We start from the raw sequence: 22,075 nt of genomic DNA, 5'->3' as shown, positions 1-22,075 counted from the left end.
CGCGCTGCTGCCAGATGTTGTGCAGCTGTCTCTGGCGCTTCCTCTCCCCCCGCGCCCCGCATCCTCCGGGAAGCTCTTCCCTGTGCTTCCTCGGCAGGGAGAGCGGGGGGGAGACACCCCCCCCACCCCGGCCCCCCACTCCTCCAGCTCCGGCTTCCTGAGCCGCCGGGTCTCTCTGCTCCCCTGTTCGTTTTTTTGCTGCTGGCTCATCTCCCCCCATCTCCTCTCCCACCTCTCCCCACCCCTCGCTCCCTTTTTTCTCCTGCCGCCCACCCCGCATCTCCCAGCCCCAGATCTCGCCCTTCTGCTGCCCCCCCTTCCCAGGCCGCATCCTGCGCTCCAGCCTCCTGCCCTGGGGACGGAGCTCGCCCCGCTCCCTGGGGCAGAGGGTGGCAGGGAGGCGTCGGGCAGCATTTATTGCTTTTCTTCCCTTTTCTCTCCACAGCATTCTGCATTTTCCTGCAGCGCAGCGGCTGGGCTGGCCGGATCCTGCTCAGCACCCACCCAACCCCGGGCCCGTGGGCAGAGGAAAGCTGGGAGAGGCGCAGCGACGGCCGTGGGGAGCCGGGGAGCCGCTGGGCGCTGGCGATTCACACCGACCGCGGGGCGCGGATGGGATTTGGGGATTAGAGCAGCTTAGGGAACGGGGCTTTTCCAAGCGGCAGATGGTGCTGGATGGATCCCAGGGCGAGGTTAGCGGGGTGGGAAGCCGGTCCCCGAGCAGCCCTGGGCAGGGCCGGGGAAAATCAGGCAGGAGTGGGGAGGAGGAGGATTTTTTCCCGGCCAGGAGCACGAGGGAGGGCTGGAGGGCCGGATCCTTCCCCCAGTTACCAAGGACATCCCGGGCTGACACCCAGGGCCGGCCACAGCCACAGTGGCAGCAGCGCAGCTCTTGCACCCTGTGCCCCCAGGAAGCATCAATTGCCCCCCAGCCAGGCTTTGAAGTTCAAGGTCCCGGGGACGGGACGTGGCTCTGTCACCCATTTGGTTCTCTGGCTGCACATGTCCCCTGTCCCCATGAGTGCACGTGTGTGCACATGCACGTGACATCACCCCGGGACCAGAGGCGTCCCCCTGCATCCCCCTGGGGGGCGTTTGGCCATGGGGATGGGGCTCGTGGGTGCTGCCATGGGGTGGGAGCGGGACAATCCCTCCTGCCCCACGGTGCTGGCAGCTCCCCTCGGCTCTGCTGCGACCAAGGAGATGAGCAACTTCACCCCAAAGGCTGCCGAGGGGAATTCCCGATGACGAGGGTGGAAACCAGAGGAGTAAAGTGGTTCAAGAGGTGACGAGGTGGGGACCAGAGAAACCCCACGGCCATGCTGGTGGCTGGCACCGTGTGCTCAGGCAGCCCCAGGAGCTGCTTCAGCGCTGAGAGCAGCCAAACGAGCCAGGGTAACCAAGAAAATAAGGAAGGGACCCATTTCCAGGCAGAGGGGTGCAAGAAGGGCTCCGAAACCGGCCCCAGAGGAAGCGGGAGGAGGCCGGCTGGGTGTGGAGAGGAGGATCGGTCCCCCGGCTCCTGAGGGCGTTTGGGGTGGGAGCAGGGGGATCCCGCTGCGGGGTGCAGGGGGGGAAGCCCAGCCACCAGCCGGGGAGTCACCGACACTTTCCGGGAAAGAGCAGGACCCTGGAGGGAACCCCTCAGGGCTTTCGGCTCAGGGCGGGCAGGTGGGTGCAGGGACCCCCCCGCAGGGGATACGGGGACCCCAACCTGCCCCGGACCGTGTGTCCGCCCCGGGGGGCGATGCGGGTGTGAGGGTGTGGGGTTGGCGCAGGCGGTGAGGCGGGCATCCCGCGGCACATGCTCCGGATCCGGCCCACGGGCCCCACGCCTGACGCGTCCTCCGGCCCCCGCCGCCGCGCCCACGTCGCCTCCGTTCAGCCCCACTCGAGAGTCCCTGTCCCGTCCCCACCGGCGGCGGCTCAGAAAGAGGAAGCGTCGCCCCCGGCGTGTCCCCCCTCCGTGGTCCGGGGGCTATTTTGGGTTTGGAGAAAAGCGGAAGGCAGCACCGGGTGGGCGATGCCCCGCAGCACGCAGGGGACGGCGGCGGACGGGGAAAGAGGAACGTCAACACCACCCCGCGCCCCCCACACCCGCCCGGGGGACGGGGAAAGAGGATCCATCTCACCTGAAACGTCAAAGGGGATTTTGGGGGCGGATGCAAGGGGGGGGCTCGGGCAGCCCCTGGGGTGACGCCTGGGGAGTAACGCTTGTGGGGAACCCCCCCGATGCTCCCAGCTCCCAAATACCACCTTTGCATCCAAAGACCACAGGAGCAAAGGAGGAGGGGAGGGGAGGGCTGGCGTACATGCGATTTTTTAATGCTTTTTTTTTCCTCTTAAGTGTGTGTTTTGTCACCAGTGCCCAGGTAAACGCCATCCTGTGCAGCTGCCCGGCATGGGTCACAGAGAGCGGGCAACAACCCCCCAGGAAGGGTTGGGACTGTAACCATGAGTGGGGTCTGGGTCTGCTGGGGAGCCACGGATGGACGGACGGACAGACATATAGATGGGTGGGTGGGTGGGGGCATGGGTGGGTGGATGGATGGATGGATATAGAGATGGAGAGACAGACGGATGGATGGGCAGACATGTGGATGCATGAACAGATGGAGGGATGGACAGACGGATGAAATGAGGAATGGACAGACAGGCAGCACAGTCACGCTGCACCCCCACTCAGCTGGAGGCCCCCCAGCTGCATCCCCCAGGCAATGCTGTGCCCCCCGAGTCAGCCCAGGGACTGGTGCCGGGCTGGGGCCGAGGGGTGGGACATATTGGGGGCTCAGCGGGGATGGGGGGCACTGCGGTGGGGGGAGCAGGCAGGGCTGGCCGTGGGCCACCACTGCTGCGTCTGGGCACCCGTCTGCAGAGCAGAGATAGCCCCAGCGGCCGCCCCTCCTGCGCGGGGACGCTCCGTTAGCGCCTCGCAGCTGGGAATCGCGCTCGGCTGGGCAAAACGCGATAGGGCTCTATCAGCCAGCGCAGGCCGGCTCCCGACGGGGCTAATAGCCACTGGCTTAACGAGCGGGAGCCAGGACTGCTCTGCTGGGCCCTTTCCAGCCGCAGGGAGGAGCGATGGGGAGAGCAGAGCCCAGCCGGCTTTGCAGCGGGCAGAAATCTAGGTCAGGGCTTGCTTTAAAAGGGGGCACGAAGCCCAGCTCGCGTCGGCTTCCAAGCGAAGCCACAGAGCAGCGGCGCCTGCCCGAGCCCGGCGCGGACGTGAGGAACCGGCGGCAGGGAAACGTCCGTGCTCACCCGGAGCATCCTCGTCGTGGGAGCTGCGGCGGCCGAGGGCGCCCACGGGTGCCGCTTCCCATCTGCGCAGCCGTTCACGAAATTCTGCACTTTGCTGGGAAACAGGCGTGATTTGTAATTTGGGCTGGAAAACAACGCGCTCCCCGGGGACACGGCGCTTTTCAGAGCCACGGAGCGGTGCCCGGGCACAGGGAGACGCCAGTCGTCTCCCAAACGAGATGTCCCCTCGCTCGCCAAAGCTGGCCGCTTCCCTCCCCTCCGCCTCCGCATGGCTGGAAGGGGATCAGCGAAGGGAACCGGCCCCAGGCCTGACATTTCAGCCTTTGCCAGCAAATGGCAAAAAAAAAAAAAAAAAAAAAGCCCCAACCGAGAGAAAAGCCCAGCAGCAGCAAAAGGGGAACTCGGGAGGAAGGTGGAGGGCACGAAGCTGCGGCTGCCAGGGTGAACAAACGCCTCTGCAGACAGCGCACAGACATTTTGCCCCCAAATTATTGCCCAGTGGTTTTGAACAAAAGCAACGATCCTCCACAAAGAGGATTTTTTAAAATATTTTTTTAACGTCCCCAAACGCAGGATCGCCCTCCGCTTCCCAACACCCTTCAAGGGCTTGGGATGGGAAATGATGTAGTTGGCAGCGTGACACGTTTAATTAAAAGCCAGCGCTTGAAGGTAGAGTGAAATCAGGCGCTGGAAGGGTGGATCTCTGGAGGACGATCCTCTGCGTCCCCACGAGGCACAGCCTGATCCCCGGCCGTTCGGCGAGGCTGGACTTGGCAGTGGGGTTTCACGCCTGGCAGAGCTGGCAGAGGCCACCGCAGCTCCCTGTGAGCCGCAGCCCTCCCGGCTCCTCCTGCTGCAGCCACCTCTCAGGGCCAGATTTTCAGAAATCCGGGCTCTGGTGAGGCCAGAAAAATCCAGATTTTTCACGTGGGCTCAGTATTCGGCCACTCCCTGCGTTTCCACTGAGCTCAGCTTCGAAACGAGCCTTGCGCTGAAGCTCCAAACTCCACAATAATCCACCCCCCCAAGCCAAAAACCCCCAAAACAAAAAGCTGAGCTGTTAAAACGCTCCGTGGCCTTCCCAGGACAAGCAGAGGCGCGGGGCAGGCGGCGGTGCCGTGCCCCACAAAGGGCATTTCCCGGAGCGCTGGTGAGCGCCAGCTGCGGACCCTCGGCTCGGGCGGCCGAGGCGGCTGTTGGAAAGGGCTCTGAAAAATTTAAGCCCGTTTCCCCATTTCTATTCGCTTCCCTTTTCACACCTCATCCTGGGCAACTCCAAGAGTGTGGGAAAGGGTCTGAAAACGAAAGTAGCTGGAAAGGAGATTCCAGCCGAGGGGTTTTTCTCAACGAGGCGGGCTGCAAAATTGATGGAAGCGGAGCAGCCCGAGGGGTTCCCCCGTGTCCTGATGAACTTCCCAAAACCGAGGCAAAACCGGAGCCCTCTCCGCTCCCAGCCCCTCTAAAACGTGCGGCCGGGGGCTGTGGAGGGGCAAAACCCTCCTGCCCCGCTATCGCTTCCCCCTTTCGGTGCCGCTGCTGCCAGCCGCAGGTGGGCATCTCGTGAAAAATCTGAGTTTTGAGGCGCATCCGGAGGGAAGTGACAGCCCCGTCCCCGCGGCGCGACACCCGGGGGCGGCCCGGGGGTGCTGGGGAAGGCCCCGGGCACCGCAACGGCCTTCGCATCGACCCGGGAGCCCCGAGCCCTGCAGGCGCTGACGGGCGGGAAGGGTGGGGACGCAGCGCGGGTCATGGCGGCGGTGAGTTATCGGGGTTAACTAAAGAGCTCGGCGGGAGGAGGCTGCCGGCCCCGGCGGCGGCTGATAAGGGCCGGGGGGTGGCGGGGGGGTCGCACGGGGCCCGGCCGGGCCCTGAGGGGCCGGGGCCGGTGGCGCAGGCCGGGGCGGCGGAGCCGGGCCCGGTAGGCCCGTGCGGCCCGTGCTGGTGCTGCCCCCTTCCCTCCGGCCGGGCGCACGGCACGGCGGAGCCCCCGCCCCGTGACGTCACCCCCGCCCCGTGACGTCACCCCCCGGCCTTGCCGCCGTTTCCGGGGGCGGGGCGGGGGAACGTGGCGCCGTCGCCGTAGCGACGCGGCGAGTGACGCAATCTCTCTGCGACCGCTCTCCCCCTCCCCGGAAGCAGCGCGGCGCTGATTGCGTCACGGGAGGGGCGGGGCCGGCGGCGGCGGCTGGTCGGGCCTGGGGCGCCGCCATGGAGAGCGCGAGCCAGGGTAGGGGCGGCGGCGGGGCCGGGCTCCAGCCCCCGGGGACTGCACGGGAGGACCACACTCCTGGTGGCGGGAGGCCCCGGGGACCGCGCGGCCCTGAGCGGGGGGAACCGGCGCGGCCCGGGGCAGCTGCTGTCCTGAGGGGGGATGCGGCGGCCCGGGGGCTGCCGTGAGGGTGGGCCCCGCGGTTCCCGGGCCCCGCTCGTCGCTTCCCCCCGTGCCCCGGGGCCCTGCCGCGGGCCCAGCGGGTGTTAGCAGCGTGGTGCTGGGCAGAGGAGCTATTTTCGACGAGTTTATTTATTCTCCCCGGTGCTTCTGTCGCTTCTGGTAGATGCTCGTGGAGGAAACTCCGCTGGGGGTTTCTCTTCCTCTTTGGGTGAAGCCCCTTTCTTCGCCTTTTCCGTCGGGTTTGCATAACGTGCTTCGCTTGCTGGCTGCTTATTCTGTCTGCCCTCTGCTCCTTGTCTGTGACAGATATCAACCTTAACTCTCCCAACAAAGGTCTGCTCTCGGATGCCATGACAGATGTTCCCGTGGATAGCGCGGCTTCGGCCCAGACCTCAGCTCCCGAAGGCCTGACTCTTGCCGAAGAGGAGGAGTTGAGATCTGAGCTTGCCAAGGTAACGGGGGCTGCGGTTGGGTTCTGCTGGGAAGGAACAAACAGGAGCCACAGGAGTAGGATTTTTTTTTTTTTTAAATTAGTTTTGCAGTGATGTTACATTTGGATCTCTCAGCTAGTTGTTAAAATGCACAAAGCTGGCAGATACTTCAAACACCGTGGTATGTTGTGTTGCTCTTTCCCAGAATGACTTAATTTAGAGCTCTAAGGAAATAAGTGGCTTTTGATGCTATGAGCTTAATCTAGGCTTTTAGCTCCATTTGAAGCGAGAAAACACTTCAGGCAAGTGGGATGCAAAAGAAACTTGCTTTTCCTTAAGAAGCTGAAACAATGGAGCACTTAGGTGCTTTGTTTTTCTACCTTTTCCTCTTAAATATTTATTACACCTTATAGGCAACTCTTTTGGTGCATATCTGTTTTTGAGGAGCTCAGAGTTTGTGATATAATATCCTAAATTTTGGTGACCTCGTAAGGTTTAAAGGTCAGTTTATTATTTCTGTCTGAAATGTAGCTGAAGATAATTCCCGCTGTTCTTCTGTAGTCTTTTGTTTCATTTGAGAATCCCATGGTGCTTCTTTGACTTGCAAGTTTTAGCAAGGGAGGACTTTGCTGCTCTGAGTGGTCACGCAGATCTTGCTGCAGTTAAAAGTAGAAATGAACCTGCTCTGCCTGGGAACAACTCGAGAGTACTTTGAGAATGTTGTAAGAAAGGTCTCTGAGGAAAAGCTCTTTGCTTTAATGACATCAGAGGAGAAGAATCCTAAGATAGAAACCTTATTTAATAAGGTTTGGCAACTGATTTTTATTTGCAGTTAAAATGACGATGCTAGGAATGAGTTCTGTTAATTCTGGTGCCATTAAATCACCACTGAAGTCTGAGCTGTAGGCCTCCCGTTCCAGCAACATTTGTGTCGAGTTGAATTGTTCTGTGTGCACCTGACCTTCCTTCCGAGTCTTTATGTTCATGTTAACAAAATCCTGCTAGTTTTGAGGGAGGTGGAAAGGTGGCTTAACTTTCAAAATTTTACTAAATGGTGATTTAAGACAAACCTCTGCCTTTCTCTAAGGTTGAAGAAGAAATTGGTACTCTCAGGCAAGTTCTGGCTGCTAAAGAGAGGCACTGTGGAGAGCTGAAGAGGAAGCTGGGTTTGACTCCCTTGGATGGGTTAAAGCAAAACCTCTCTAAAAGCTGGCATGATGTCCAAGTCTCCAATGCGTGAGTGTTTCTTGTGATGCACGTTTATTTAAATATGACTCTGTAGTAATTTATTTCCCAGCGGCATATTCCAGGGCTCTTCTGAGCGGCTGGAGGCTTTTGCTCTGATGGGTATATAGAGTAACAGGTACTTAGAAAATATATATTTTATTGGTTTTATATGTCAGTGTCTTTGTCAGCATAAACAGAACGTTCATATCTGTGATCTGGATAAATTGTTGCTCATGCAGTTTCCCATGGTGTTAGAGATCTAGATTGGCACTTAATAGTTCAGTTTGCCCAAATCTGCCCGTTTTTTGAGCTCCTGCTGCCTTGTTCCAGACTCAGGCTCAAAGAGAAGCACAAGAAGTTTCAAAGCTCTACTGCATAGTGCTAGCTCAGAAGCTATTTCCTGAGTCGTATAGCTTGAATTAAAAAGCCTGCACTTCCTAGGAAAAAAATCCGTAATATTAGTGTGCATTCCACGGTCATCTCTGCCTAAAGATCTGAAATTAGACTGTTCCTGAGCAGGCGCTAAGGGGATGGTCCCTGCAGGGCTGGACAGTGCCAGGAGGCGAGTCGGAGCTAAGTGACCCTGCACTTGTGGCCCATGTAAGGGATTCTCTGTGCCCGTAGAGATCCTGTTCAGTCTGAAACGTCTCGTATGACTTAACTGGAATTAGAAGTTCCTGACAGTGCTACTGCAGAGCAGATGGTTGGGCTGTTCATCTCACTGTTTATTCTTTCCCTTTTCCTCATCTTCCCTCCTACATCCCTGCCCAATTTCTGTTATCCCTTTGTAACTGAAATCTGTGTCGTTGTCTTCTAAAAAAAAAAAAAAAAAGTATTAAAGTGATATTCATTAACACTTTCTGTTTCTAGTTATGTGAGAACATCTGAGAAACTTGGAGAGTGGAATGACAAAGTGACACAGTCTGACTTGTGAGTGCCTCGGGCTCCTCAGCAACACCTCCTTGCTCCTTGCTGCGTGCCCCATTTGTGCTGCTCCTTGTTCTCAGGGGTCGATGGGGAGCTGGAGGCGTGGTGCAGCAGGACTGTTGTTAGCAGCATGCCTGGCTTCCAGCTATAAGCATCCCTCGGTTGCGGAGGAGATGAGTAAACATTAACTGCTATCATCTCTCTCATGGTCTTGCTATTGCAGAAGAAAAATTCCAATCAGTTACCAGACCACATTTTATTTAAAAAAAAAAAAAAAAAAAGGCAGAAAATCAACCACTGCTTCCCTTTAGCTGGTCATTGGTAGGTTAGTCTGTTGTTATTGAATGTCTTATTAGTGAACCTCTATCTTTACTGTAAAACTGTTTCTCTTCTTATCATCAGATGTGGTAGGAATCAGTTTGATTATTGCCTTTCTGTAGGGCCAGAGAAGGTGCCTGAAGGCATTTACCCGTAGATGGAAATAGGGGCTGTGCAAATGCAAATATGTACATTAGTTTTTGAGAGCTGCCAGGCAGTGGCTCTTCTGCACCGATGTTTCTGAACCTTTTTGCTGATGTCAGTACTGGAAAGCCATGAATTTTAGTCTTTGCTGTAAATACAAGCAGGTGAGAAATGTGCACAAAGAACATCGGGCTACTTCTGTCTCTAGAATATATTCTTTAATTATGTTAGACCTCCATTTGTGTTAGACATGAATCACTTTGATTCCTGCTGCATAGCTGAACATAAGGAAGCCCTTAAATATTTTTCTGCACTGAAGATTCTTCCCCTTCTGTGCCTTGTGTTGAAGGAGGTGATTATTTAGGAAAGAGGAAATGTGAACTGGGAGTATCCCATCATCGGGCAGGATGGCAGTGATCTAATGGAGGAGAGTTACACTTCTGGGTGAGGTGAACTGCCTGTGATATGGCACCTCTGAGCACTTCTCTGTGTTGTCTGCGCCGATAGCAGACCCTTGTATTTGGTCTGTACCTCCAGTGTTAATTCTCACAACCCCTAAGCTACTGGTTTGTATGTAGAGAAACATGTAAAGATTAGTAAATAAGTTTAACAGTTTGTCCAGGCCGTGCTAGGTTGGTAAAATACAGCTTTGGGTGTGGCGATCAGGTTTTTTTTGGCCTTGAGCTCAGTTCACTGCTCTGGTGCTTTTAAGACTTAGCTGCCACACAGCGTGTAGGAAGGGAGCAGAAGATGCAAAGTCTTTCAATTCCTGACACCTTCTAAACTGCAGGCTTTGTTTCTTTGTGCTCAGTGTTTGAATGTGCATAAATAAGAAGGAAACTGGGGCTTAGGTGTCTCCTGCCTCTCAAACAACAACTCTTTTCCGTCTGGATCTAAGAGAGAAGGGGGGAAGATACTGTCAGAGAAATAAAGCCTATGATACTGTAAGTGTAAAGAGACACTAATAATGTGGAAAGTGTCAAAAGAAGCATCTGTCGTGAATCTTGGCACCGTGTCTAACCTCCGTTGTGTTTGTAGATATCTTTCAGCCAGCAGCACACTGGAGGACTGGAATGAAAAATTAACTCAATCAGAAGCGTGAGTGTCTTAACCTTCAGCGTTAACAAATGCTTTCGTGACAGTCTGCTGCCACTAACATTCTGTGCCCCTGCTCACAGTCCCCTGCTTTGACTAGATCTATTGAAACGTTTCTCTTTTCTAGCTTTCACTTTTTTTTTAACCCAATAAAAGCCTCTTCTGGGAGAGGGAGCTTTTCCTCAGGTCAGTATTTGAATGATTTCGAACGCCTGCCTGCTCTCAGAGAACTGGCTGAAGCCGCTGGGTAGCTGAGACCTGTGTGCCACACGTTCCATCTCCAGCTGGCAAGGTGTGGAATAGCCAGACTGACCTCTTCTCCTTACCCTCAACACGTGCTGCAGGGAGCAGGAGCTTTTCTTCTTGCTCTGGTACCTGATGAGAACAAACAGAGCTGGAGTGTCCAAGGCAGCTGTTCTGGTGTGTCGGGGCCCCACGTGGGCTTGAACAGCTTAAACCTCCAGTTGTCAGCTGCAAAGGTCTCTTAGCCATGTTATTATTGAATGCCTGAAATTAAAATCTCATCTGGACTAAATTATGGAAACATATTATGGAAATTGGCCTTTGTCCTTCTCACTGCATCTTTCCCACAGTATGTAGGGCAATCCTCTACAGTGATGCAGTGGGAGCAGGTAGGCAGTGTCATTGTTTTCTGAACTGATCTAAACTACGGTAAGGCAGCGCTTAGGTAAGCCAGCTTTTCCTGTTCTCTGGAGTGGGTATGAAACCCAGTCCTTTGAGCTGGCTTGTTATTGGCAGTGTGTGTGAGTAAAAGGTTTTCTTCATCAGACAGGTGAAAGATGAGCAGAGATAAAAAGCAGGACTATCAGAAAAAACTTTCAAGTATGCAGGTCTGCTTTCAACGTTCCGTGTATGTTTTCTACATGAAGAAGATGTAAATTGTCACTTATTTCACTTGCTAAATAGAATGACCTTGGTTTTTCATGCTTGCTGACAGTGTGACTCCAGCAGTGTTTTATCAGAGTTCCTCCCTGGGCGTGCCTGCTAGAATAGAAAACTTCTGGTTATATCTGTTTCCTTGTACTTAGTAAGTGCCAGAAATGTGGCGGAAGCGTGCTTTTGTAGAGCACTTAGGCCTGAATAGCTGTGGCATGCTAGTTTTCCTGCTTGCTTTGGCTCTAGACAGAGTGACAATTCATGCTGGCAGGGTAGATGCTGAGTAAAATGGGGAGGTGATGGGGATTGAAGGGTAAGAGTCCAGCAACATTTTGGAAAACAAAGAGAATTTCTATTTGTCTAAAGCTCGGTAAAGGCAAAGAGTCAAGTTCAAGGAATCTAAGGATGAGGTTTTATTCTTGTGTTTTGGGATTCTTATGCAAATGCATCTTCTTTCCTGTTCAAAGCTTCTCTGCATTATTACTAAAAAGCATCCTGACCTGGACTGGAGATGGGCCTGACCCGTGACCTTACGGTGCTTTTGTGCACTGCTGAGTTTCCTGAGAGTTTCCATTCCTGGCCACTCTGCGAGCAGAGCATAGACAGGAGAAAAATCAGCCCAATCTGTCCCTAGCTCCAGTCTCATTGTAACCAGGACACCAGATGACTTAGACCGTTTGTGTACTTAGCCAGACAGCACAAATGGTGATTGCTGGATAAGAGCAAGTGAGAGGAAGCTGGGATTAATGGATAAAGGAGGATTTGAGGGTGCAGGTCTGGCTCCTCCCTGTCGGGATTTATGGGAGAGGGGGGCAGTGAAATATTTGAGTACCACGGGATGAACACCACAGGGCAGAGATCACTTCTGCAGCTTGTGCAGCCAATTGCCTGTTAGCAGAGCAAGGTTTTAATCAGGGCTCATATTTATTACTCCCAGATTTGGATTATTCTGCTGTGCTTTGTGCTGGTGCTAAGGGAAGAAAGCGAGTGATTGTGAATTTAAAGCCGTGGTAAACCTGGTCGTGTCTCTTGCAGAAGAGTAGCTGCAACTTCTAGGTCAGGGCTGAGTGTAGCTCGGATACATTTAAAGTCTTGTATAACCTGATCCCTGCTTGTCACAGATACAGTTCCACATGTGTGTCTGATGGCAGTTCTGGGTTAAAAAGCCGCTGTTCCTGCGCTGTGAGGTGGCGGTGGGCGTGGGCGCTGTGGAGGCAGGACTAGACTGGCCATCTGATCTGGCTGCTGCTGTCTTTGCTGTTCTTCCAAGTCTGTGTTTCAGCCGGATCGTTTCCTTGATCTAGACGGCTGCGTCGGCACAAACCGTTGTGCTGGCATCGTGAGGGAGCACCCAGGCAGAAGGAGCAGCACGTGAGTGCCAGATCTTCAGTTAGCTTAACAGTACTGCTGTTGAGCGTGGAAAACACGGTTGGAAAATCTCAGGCCTTTTTCTAGCTGAATGCTAAGACACGATACCTGGGAGTTTGCGTTGTGTGCGTGGCGTGATGGTGTCCCTTGAACCTGTAAACCATTCCTCTCAGCGCTGCTCTCTGCTCAGTGCTGATCTCAGAGTGGAGTGCCAGCAGCCGTAGAGTCAGCACAACATACTTTGGGGAGTGTGAGGTCTTCAGCGTTTCTGTTAGGCAGCTGTAAATCAAATCCTGTGACAGGACTCAGTGGGCTGGGGAGGAGCCCGACAGCTGAAGGCAGGGATTCAGATCCTTCTCTTCCAAAGCAGCTTGGCTCGAGGGTTCAAACACAGTTACTGCGATGGGAAGGCCCATGTAAGAGCAAGCAGCATTAATGCTGACCAGTTCACTCCTAAATTGTTCTCAGGCAGCTATTTCTTGCAAAAGATTGTGCTGTGTGAAACAGTGTTCAGGCCTTGCTGTTGGGGCACACTCAGGTTCTTCTGGAGTCGCTGAATGCAAGAGGAATTGGTCTAAAACCCATGTAGGTTATAGGAATTTTCTTTCAGGAAGAGGGAAGGTAAAGTTGATGCAGTTTTGCCCTGTTCTGCCTAAGTGTCGTGAATGTTCTTGATTCAGAAATACTTGGCTGTGGTCTTAAACAAAAAACCAACCCAACAAACCAACATGTTATATGTAATTCGGGTGCTGTGGTGCTGTCTCCTGCACTTCTTTCTGGAAAGAATGAGATGTCAGTCAGCTGTCATCGTGGTACTTCCAGCCTTGGGAGCTGAGGCATGAGAGAGAAGCTTAGGCTGTTTATGATGCCCTTCTCCTAAATATCCTAGTCAGGCAAAATGTAATCTCAAACCAAAATATTTGGAATAAGAATATTTGGCTTAAATTGTTGAACTTTCCAGCCTGAGTCTTTTTTTATAACTTGAAGAATGCCGTAAATCTAGATGTTAATCACCAGCTGTGGAGTAGCTTGGAGAAGATGAGTTAATGAAAACGGCTCAAAGAATCTGTTCCTGAGATTAGTCTCATCTGAAGGAGACAAAGGTTCTCATGTGTCTGTCTTCTCCAGCTCTGGTATAAACTCCAATGTAATCAGCTGACAAATACAAGCTGTCAGGCCTCTTAGGTATTGTGGTTAATGGTAACTGATAGGAAGCTTCTCTATCAATTTATTTCTAAACTGCAAGTTGTAGAGATAATGCTGATCGTTTTTTTTCTATACAGCGATGTTAGTCTCCCCTCTTTCCTCCATAACTAATGCTACACCAAACGCTGTAACTTCAAGGCTGCAAGGCTATTATGGGATAAGTTCCTAGACTTATTTTCTCAAGGAGACCAAAAGATAGTTGTAGAGCAAATAGGATATGATTGGTGTTAGACTTTCCACATGGAAAATCAGGGTGGGTTGGTTTGGGTGGTTTTGGTTTGTTTTTTTTTTTTTGTTTTTTTTCCCAAATAATTGTCAGATTTAAGAACACCTGGTCAAAATGGTGTAAAGTGAGTGTATGGAAAGGTTAATCCTACACTTGCTGCTTTTTTAAAACTTCAAGTCTTTGGATATATGGCAGGCTGAAGGGGCTGGTTTGGTGGAGTCAGGGCAGTTCGCTAACCTAACTTCTTTCCTTTAATATGGGTTCCTTGTTCAAAATGGGAGGGGATGCTTCTTGCTTTGAGATCCTACCTGTTAGCTCAGTTTACGATGTTTTTTTTCTATTTAGTTATAAGAAGACCCAGGAAACCCTTTCCCAGGCAGGACAGAAGACTTCAGCAGCCCTTTCCAACGTAGGTTCTGTTATCAGCAGGAAACTTGGTGACATGAGGTAAGATTTCTGTTTTGTGCTCTGGTGCTTTGATGTCGGTTTCAAACAGTAATGAGGCTTTAGACAATAACTAGGCTTTCTTCCATGTTTCTGCTTAGTTGGCAGCACGTTGCTGTTGATGGACTACCTTATTCTGCATGGCCCTGTACACTGTAGTTTAGGACAGAGTAATTATGAAAGCTTATTAAAGACTTGACGGGATAAAACGCATTGTAAGGCATTAAAATTTGATTTGGCTTAGGAGAACTGGCAGAATGTTTTTAGCACCCTTCCCCCTTTTATGGTCATGTGGTTTCACTGCAGCTTTTACATCATAGGTAAGAAACTAGCATTAAAGTTTACCTTTCCCATTCATTACTAGATGATGGAGGTGTGTTTTCTCAGTGTTACTCCTTGGGATTAGAAAGGCGTCATCACCCCAGCGCTCTGTTACGCTTTAAAATGGGACAAAGTCCAGATGCTGCATTTTATGCGGTTTCAAGCCCTGTGTGTCACCTCTCTGCAGAGAAGGGCAGCATGCCTTCCAGGCACAGCTACGTCACGTTGATGGGAAGATAGGAATTGATTCAAGAGATCGTGATAACATTAAAAATTTCTTCTTGTGGTTGGTGATTATCTAGATTCCTTAAGCAGGTGACCGCTGAAGTAATTGCAAATCTAAACCTCTCTGAATGGGAAAGTGGAGGGCTGATTCCCTTGGTTGCTGGCTGAGGTTCTTGCTCTGTGAGTTTCTCAGCTGTACAAAGTTCAAGGTTAGAATCAGTGATTTACCTGATCTCCAGAAATTTAAGCTAAAGTTTATTTCCCCGTTAATGGTGATGTCCATGTTATTCACACAGAGTACCTTGAGCATGTTTTTCTTGGAACTGAAGGCTAATTCCGAATATATATGAACTTTCTAGGCTGCTAAGGTAGTATTCTTAGAGTTTGTGTTTAACATGATGTACCAGACTTTGGACTGAACGGGTAGCTGTCATTCTTTGTAGGGAATTTCCTATTCCACTGTGGCTGGGAATATCCAAGTGGTAAGAACTTGTTGGCCTCTGATTGCACAGTACTGATTTATTCTAGTTCTGTCCTCAGTGAGTTATTTACTGTGTTCCTGGAGGGTAATTTCTGGTGTTTTCAGTAACTCACTTCTCTGAATTTGACAGAGGACTAGCTGGCTGCCTACCCTTCCCAGTATTCAAGCTTTAACTTTTCTTCCGTGGAAACTTCTAGTCATCTGGAAGAAGAGATTTACATGTAATCACAGTAGATTACAGAAACTGGCACGAGCTGTGGTGGTAACACATTTTGCTAAACTGATAAGTGAGGTGAATTTGGCGCCTGATTCCTGCAGTCTGGTCAGCCTGCTGTGGCAGAAGGCTGGGAACTGTGTTTTTTGGACCAAACGAGGAACTCCCCAACCAGTGCTGCCACCAGAAGAAGCCGTGTTGACAGGCTGGGTCCTGCCCGCTGTCTGCTGGTTGGGAGAATCCAGGTCACCGTGTGGCTGCAGAAATGTTTGTGCTGTCCCAGGAGCAGATGATGGGGGGAGGAGGGGGTGCAAGGCCGAGTGCAGAGTGTGCCTGTTCGTCCTGGTGACAGAGCTGGTACCACTCAGAGCAAAAACTGGCCGGGAAGTCAGCTCTACAAACAAGTCAGGCCCCTGCAGCAGTGGCATTGCTCGGCATTAATCACCATTTTAAACATCTGCCTTCCTTTTTATGGCTAATACCTTGAGTGATGTATTATGAAATAGAGGCGGCTTCTCTTCTATCACTTGGGAATCCCTGCCAGAGTTATTTCAGGAGGATTTTCTTTGTGTATGCAGCCCTGTGGGGGAACACAGTAATGACTTTTTTGAAGACTCAGTTTTTCTGTGTGTGTATAAACAGACTTCTGTCTCCTGCGCTGCAGTCAAGTCTTGATATTTCTGGTTCTGAGCAAGGTTTAACTCTGAGCAAAAGTTTCTGCAGGAACTGTCCCGCTTTCTACCCTTGCCAGGTGAAACTGTGAACGGTGCTCTGATACGTGGTCAGAGCTGACGAGGAGGGAAGTCTGTTGTAGCCTTGTGATCACGTGGACAAGCGGGGGTGATCTCTGTCCCCCCAATCTCTGTTACAGGCCTCGCAGCCTACACTGCAACCTCCGTTACTTCCTTTTTTCCTCTTACACTACAAATTCACTTGTAAAAGCAGGTTTATTTTCCATCACTGGAAGTGTTGAGATAACAGAAGGGATTTCCTTGTTTAGTCAGCCTTCACCGGTTGATAAATGCAAGGAAGGCGTGATGTGTGGGACAGACGCCTCCGATACACGAGGGCGTAGTCGTAATTCCATTAAAAATGCTTGGACCCAAACGCAGTGCAATACAAGGAACGTATCCCTGGGTTAATTCTTTAGGGTTGCTGTATTCTGGTCAAAATAATTTTAAGTGTTACAGCTGCAGATTGCAAGGAGACGTTGTGAAGTTAATGCGGTAACTGCGCACTATTAAGCCCGTTGCTCTATTAGCTTGCCTTGCAGGAGAAAATGTGGCTTAATTAGTGGGCAGAGTCTTTTCAAATCTTGAACAATTCAGCTTTTTCTGTTATCTCTGCTTACAGTTAAAAAGTAAATTGGCTTTTAGACGCTCTGTTCCTGCATTTTACTGACCTCAGTAATCTGCAAAATCGGGTGCTTTCATTTTGTTGCTAACATTGCCTTGGGCTTCTGCGTCCCCCAACACACTTCATGTTGTCTGATGAAGTTTGCTGCTGTACGTGATACTGCAAGCAAAATTGATGATGAAATGTTAGCCTGAGCCCCAGATGTCCCCATAAATTCCTGAATTTATGTAAACATTTAAAATCCTTATGAAAGGAGGAAAAGGGTTACTGCTAGGTCCAGGCCAAGATACTGAACAAACGAGCCAGTGCTTGTGGTATTGCATACAGAGTAGCGTGGTGCATGGACATGTGTTATCTGTATTCTCCTTTAAGCAAGAGTAAGTAGGAAGTTAATTTATTTCACATGCAAAGACAGCATTTCCAGGAGTCTTTCCTGCCAAAGATCTGACTTGGATGCACGAGGGAATGAAACCACAAAGCCTAACGTCTTCGCTCTGGCTGTAAGGAAAAGCCCTTGTACTCCTTGCCAAGCACTTCAGATCCAACATGCCGTGCCTGCTTCCTGGTGCAGAGACAAAAATTATGTTTAAGTGGAATAAAACACAGCTTCCGTCAGGAGAAGCTCCTTTAGAGCATCCTGGTAATCTTACGGGTAGAAGTAGGAACCCGTGATCTGTTATTTCAGACCAAATCACACTTGAAAATCTGGTAACCTAGTGGAGGATACTTCGCCTTGAAACCTAAAAATGGGCAACCAGGTTATGAGGTAAACATGATCCCTTTCATCCAGATACTCTTATCTTTATTGTGCTGAGATGTGTTTGTTCTCTGAGCTGTAACTTTGAGATCTGCAGGCTTGGCAAGATAACGTGCAGGTATCCATTGCAGGTTCCTCTTACAGAATTTCTCAACCAGGAGTCCTAGCAATGCTGTCTTTGTACGAGAGCTCGTGGGGTGAAGTGGGGGAAGGAGGTATCTTTATCAAATGAGCTAGTGCTTGGTAAAACTCTCAGTTTAAGAAAACAGGCTCTAAAAAAAAAAAATAATCACGTGGAAACAGTGATGAGGTAGGTAAAATGTTTTGGTTTGTTGTTGCAAGAAGCGTTTCCCTCCCCAGCACCCTGGCTCTAAGTTGCTGTAGGTGCTGTTACTGTTCTCTGAAAAATGTCTTATCTTGGCTTGAGTTAATGAAAAGTAACTGGTTTTTGCTTGCTTCTGTAATTTATTGTGGAAAGCTTCCTCCTGGGTAGTTGACTTTGCTGTCCCGTGCTCCCGTGACCGTGTCCCTGCTTACCTGCCCTGCATTCAGTGTTTAGACCTGCACAAGTGTCTGACTGTTGCTTCCCTTTTCTCTCTGCTGCCTGTGACTTCTCCCAGGGCTCACCCCTTCTCACACTCCTTTAGGTAAGACACTTCAAAGCTGCTAAAAGAGCATTTGTTTCTATGCCAGGCCGTTGCATACGTTCAAGGGGAAGCTGATGATTTCAGCCTTCCTACCCTTTTGGCACAGATTGGGAAACATGCCACAAACCAGTGTGCTGGAATGGGCTTTTTGTGTCACAGCTGCAGTTAAATACTCATGCTTACAGTCCTACATCTGCAAAACTTAAGTCCTGGGCTGCAGCTGTTAAATAAGGGAAGAGAGGGCTGGCTCTTAGCACTCTGGTTGTCCACAGCAGCCTCTGTGTGGACAGTAAGTGTTTAAAACCCAGGGGTTTGCTGCTTTTGCATGGCGTTGGTATCAAATTGTCATTTAACTTTTTCCTCCTTATTCTGAATGCTTCCGAGTAGCAGCTACTCCATTCGCCACTCGATAAGTATGCCAGCGATGAGGTAACGTAGCAAATACCCGCGTCCCCTGAGTGTTACTGGGTTTTTGATTCCGATTTGTACAACCGGTTCCCTTCTTAAGCAGACCCCAGAGTACGGGCTGACCACATCCTGCGGTTTGAGTAATTCACGGTGGGGTTTTTTTTGTTTTATTTTTTTTTTTTTACCCCATCTCTCTGGTTCTTAGCACCTGTGTTGTTCTTGGACTACGGGCAGTGTTGCAACTGTACTAAAGTCTAATAGAAATTTGCAGCTTTCAGAGGTCCCTGAAGGGCAGGGATTCCAGCCCTCCTCTCCCAACGTACAGCGTGGCCGTTGTTAATACCGGGATGACTCTGAACTTGAACCCTCTGTCTCCAGCCTGGAAGCTCAGTGCCCTTGTCCGCGTGCCCTTGTGCTGCCTTAGGTGGTGATCTCCTGGCAGGAGAAACGGCTGCCAGGGCTGGGCGAGGGCAACAGAAGCCTCTGTTCATCCTCCTTCCAGACTGACAGAGGTTATTTTATGGGTGCAAATATAAAGTGATTCTTTGGAACAAAAATAACTGAGCTGAAGCTCGTCGGCTCCCAGCGTGCCCATAGCTGAGCCCGGGGAGAGCAGCTCTGGATGAGGAATTGCCTGCTCGGTACAGAGCACTCCTCTGGAATGGTTTGCAAGCAGAGAAGCTTGTCAGGTTGTCAAACAATTGACCTGGTTTTCTTTGCTGGAAATACAGAATCCTCTGATTAATTTATCACGCTGCGGTTTTCACGAGCGTTTTTTTTATGCTCGCTCCTGTGGTAATAAAACTGCCCACCGGTATGGGCACGTGGCCGTTCCCCTGCCTGCCCACGGGATGTAACATGGGAAACTGAAGCCTTTGTTTTAAACCCTTTTCAGCTTTTCCTTTCCATTATTTAAGACAGCATGCTTTTAGTTGGAAGCTTTGTAAGACTAACAGCTAGCTGCTTCTCTACTTACTATGCATTGACTCCCTAGTGAACTAGGACTTGTTTCCTGCAACACTTTAGCTTGAGCAATGGAGCAGATTGCACGTGGTAAAAAGGTTTTTTCTTCAGAGTTTGTGTGTGGTGTTCTTGTCTGGTGTGCTTGAGAGATTTGTGCCAAAGGCTGAGAGAGGAGCTGGACGTGATCTGGGTGCTGCTGTCCCTGCATGGGAACGGCCAGAGAGCCCAGTCACGCTGCGTGGTTTGATTTAGCTGAGAACTAACTCGTCCTGATTTGTTCTTTGCCTTTTGTTTTTTTTTCCTCTCCTTCAAGGAATTCTGCAACCTTCAAGTCATTTGAAGATAGAGTTGGGACCATAAAGGTAACAATCTGCTTTGTCTTGTGAACGCACAGTGTGAAGCCTTATGCAGAAACTTTAATTTCTGCAATGTTTTTCTTGTAGACTAGTATTCGGGCAAATGGCCTCTCAGATATGTGAAGTCTTTGCTACAGTAGGTGACCTTGACAAGGGGGAATTGGTTTGGTATTCTCAGTGCTGGTTTCTCGTTATCCTAACCTCTCTTCTCTCCTTTCAGTCCCGAGTGGTGGGCAGCAGGGAAAATAGCACTGACAGCCTCCACTCCCCCTCGGGGGCTGGAGACAAGCCTCCGCAAGACAACGCTCCGTTCTAGACCCGCGATGTGGCTTTGCACGGCTGTGCACAACCAGGAGTGAGCCCCCTCCCTCCCAAATCTCCACAACAGCAACAACCCGCGAATCCCAAGAAGGGGCTGAGAGCCAGTCTGGACAGATCCATCGTTCATTCATAGACACTGCTGCTGGATCTAAGTCAAATAAAGAGAATGCAAAGTTTTGTACACAAATAATATTTTACACTAAAGTTTGTAGATTAAATGTATCACTGCTGTCCTTTTAGGAGAGCATGTAAGCTGGAGTTTCCTTAAAGTAGCTCAGAAATGTCACTGGTCTAGATAAAAACAGTTTTCCCTTGTCTGACAAAGCTTGGAACAGATACATGGCCCTGAGCAGCGTGAGGAGGGCAGTTATTGGAGAAGCCAAGTGCACGGGCTTCTTAGCTTCAGCTTCTGGCTGTATTCTCTGTTTGGGACGTGCCACGAAGCTCCCAGGCTTCTCCTGTTACTGTTTTCTCTGGCTCTCGTTGGAGTAGTTTGGTAAATGGGGTAAACAGTTATTTTATTTTTTATTTTTTCTGGGCTCCCAAAAGGGAAACTTCACTTAGTGGCTGCCTCGTTGTTACACTAATGCTCTAGCTTTAACGAAACTAAAAATCTTTATTTTTAAATGCGATGAACTTTAAAGAAATAAAGCTTAAAAAGAACAAAAAAAAAAAAAAAAAAAAAAAAGAGCTTCAGCATCGTATTAGGGAAACGCTCCCTTGGACTCTGAAACTGAATTGCAAGCCTTACATCACCTTACGCTTTACTTGTTTATGGTTTTTATTTTCTATAGAGAAGACTGCAGGGGTTCTAAAGCTGGATGTTGAGCACTGGAGTTTTGCATCATCCAATAGTAGCAGCATGCTTATAAGCCAGTTCTTGTGTTAAAATTTAGTGGCACGCTCCGTTTCCTGAGTGGATGAAACTTGCTTCTCCCTTCTCAGTTTATGCCTTCGTTCTTGGAGGAAGAATTTCTGAAGGCTGCGAGCGCCAGGGCCGGGTTAAAAGGGCCCGAGGTGTCCCTGGCAGCACGGACGCCGTGTCGGGGGGGCTCTGCTCTCCGGGGGCCCCTCGGGCTGGTACATCTGACTGCCCCTGGATGGCTTTTTAGTCGACAGCCCCAGCTCTAATCTAGGTTTACAAAACTGGCAGAGTCACGGAGCTCAACCAGTTCCCCCAGGAACTGGGAGGTTTGCTCTGCTGATGTCCAACTTCATTGCTCAGGAGCTGAAAAATTCCCAGTTTTCTCCTAGAGGCCTGATTTATTATTCTAGGCAAGGTGACTCTGTGTAGAAATACCTGGAGTGAGCAATTCTGTGCCTTAGAGGCCAAGTGGGACCTTACTCAGGTCTTTAGACTTGCTTATGTACATATCTGGGTAGTTTTAGTGGTTTGTCATCCTGGAGGCCCTGAACCCTCTCTGACCTGTCTTTAGAGAAGCAAGTTTTGACACTGCTCTGCTGATGAATCTCTTGTTTCCCTCACCCCTGCTCCCCTCCCTCTGCAGACCTGGGGCCGGGGGGATGAAGTTGCAGCGGGCAGATGTACTGGTGGGGTGTGGAGTGTCGTTTACTGGTGCTGCCTGTTTGCAACTGGCCTCGCTGCGAGGAACGGGGGCTGCTGGAGCTGCCCTGTGGGACTGTTTATACAGATAAATAGCGAGGAGACTTGTCAATAAAGCATTCCTTTGGGAGAAAACGGGGTGAATGTTCTTGTCTCGTTCGAACAGCGCCAAAGTCTGTCTGTAGGTGTGTGTTAGGGACTAAACTCCAGCTGCCTGCGGCGAGAAGCAACTGAAATGTTCTGCTCTATCCCTCCAGCTCGTTTGCCCGTCGCCTCTCCAGATGCTTTCTGTGAAGGAATGTACTAAATAATACAGCTTGCTGTTTCCTTCCCCAGATGCCAAACAGCCCCTGGTTCCTAAGACAGGCCTGTGCTTAACCAAGGGTCGGGGAGTCCCCAGCCCACGTTTATCCTCTAGGTTCCATCACGCCGCCCCCTCCCCGGTGCCGGCCTCCCTCCAGCTTCCTCGTGTTGTTTTCTGAGCTCGGAGCATGGGACTGCGGTCGTGGCCATAACCTGGGCTGTG

The 22,075-nt window shown here is 50.8% G+C and overlaps 1 protein-coding gene across 15 annotated transcripts; it reads left to right on the top strand.

Annotated features, from left to right (window-relative positions):
* Nucleotides 1-5,381: 5,381 nt before the first annotated feature.
* TPD52L2 (TPD52 like 2) lies at nucleotides 5,382-21,682 on the top strand. 15 transcript variants are annotated; one of them, XM_074920563.1, is made up of 11 exons: nucleotides 5,382-5,488; nucleotides 5,960-6,105; nucleotides 7,172-7,320; nucleotides 8,182-8,241; nucleotides 9,739-9,798; nucleotides 13,838-13,939; nucleotides 14,926-14,964; nucleotides 17,911-17,937; nucleotides 18,325-18,366; nucleotides 19,622-19,670; nucleotides 19,885-21,682. In XM_074920563.1, exons 1-11 carry the CDS (start codon nucleotides 5,470-5,472, stop codon nucleotides 19,978-19,980), a joined length of 789 nt encoding a protein of 262 aa, XP_074776664.1. In that variant the 5' UTR covers nucleotides 5,382-5,469; the 3' UTR covers nucleotides 19,981-21,682. The 15 variants fall into 15 exon arrangements, with proteins under 15 accessions (XP_074776664.1, XP_074776669.1, XP_074776668.1 ...); XM_074920564.1 differs by having other exon boundaries at nucleotides 5,389-5,488; nucleotides 5,987-6,105; XM_074920568.1 differs by lacking the exon at nucleotides 8,182-8,241.
* Nucleotides 21,683-22,075: the final 393 nt, after the last annotated feature.

The sequence above is a fragment of the Athene noctua genome, chromosome 16 (genome assembly GCF_965140245.1).
Source record: "Athene noctua chromosome 16, bAthNoc1.hap1.1, whole genome shotgun sequence".
Classification (NCBI taxonomy): Eukaryota; Metazoa; Chordata; class Aves; order Strigiformes; family Strigidae; genus Athene; species Athene noctua.
The sequence above is the reverse complement of the archived record's forward strand: the minus strand, read 5'-3'. Positions and strand labels throughout refer to the sequence as shown.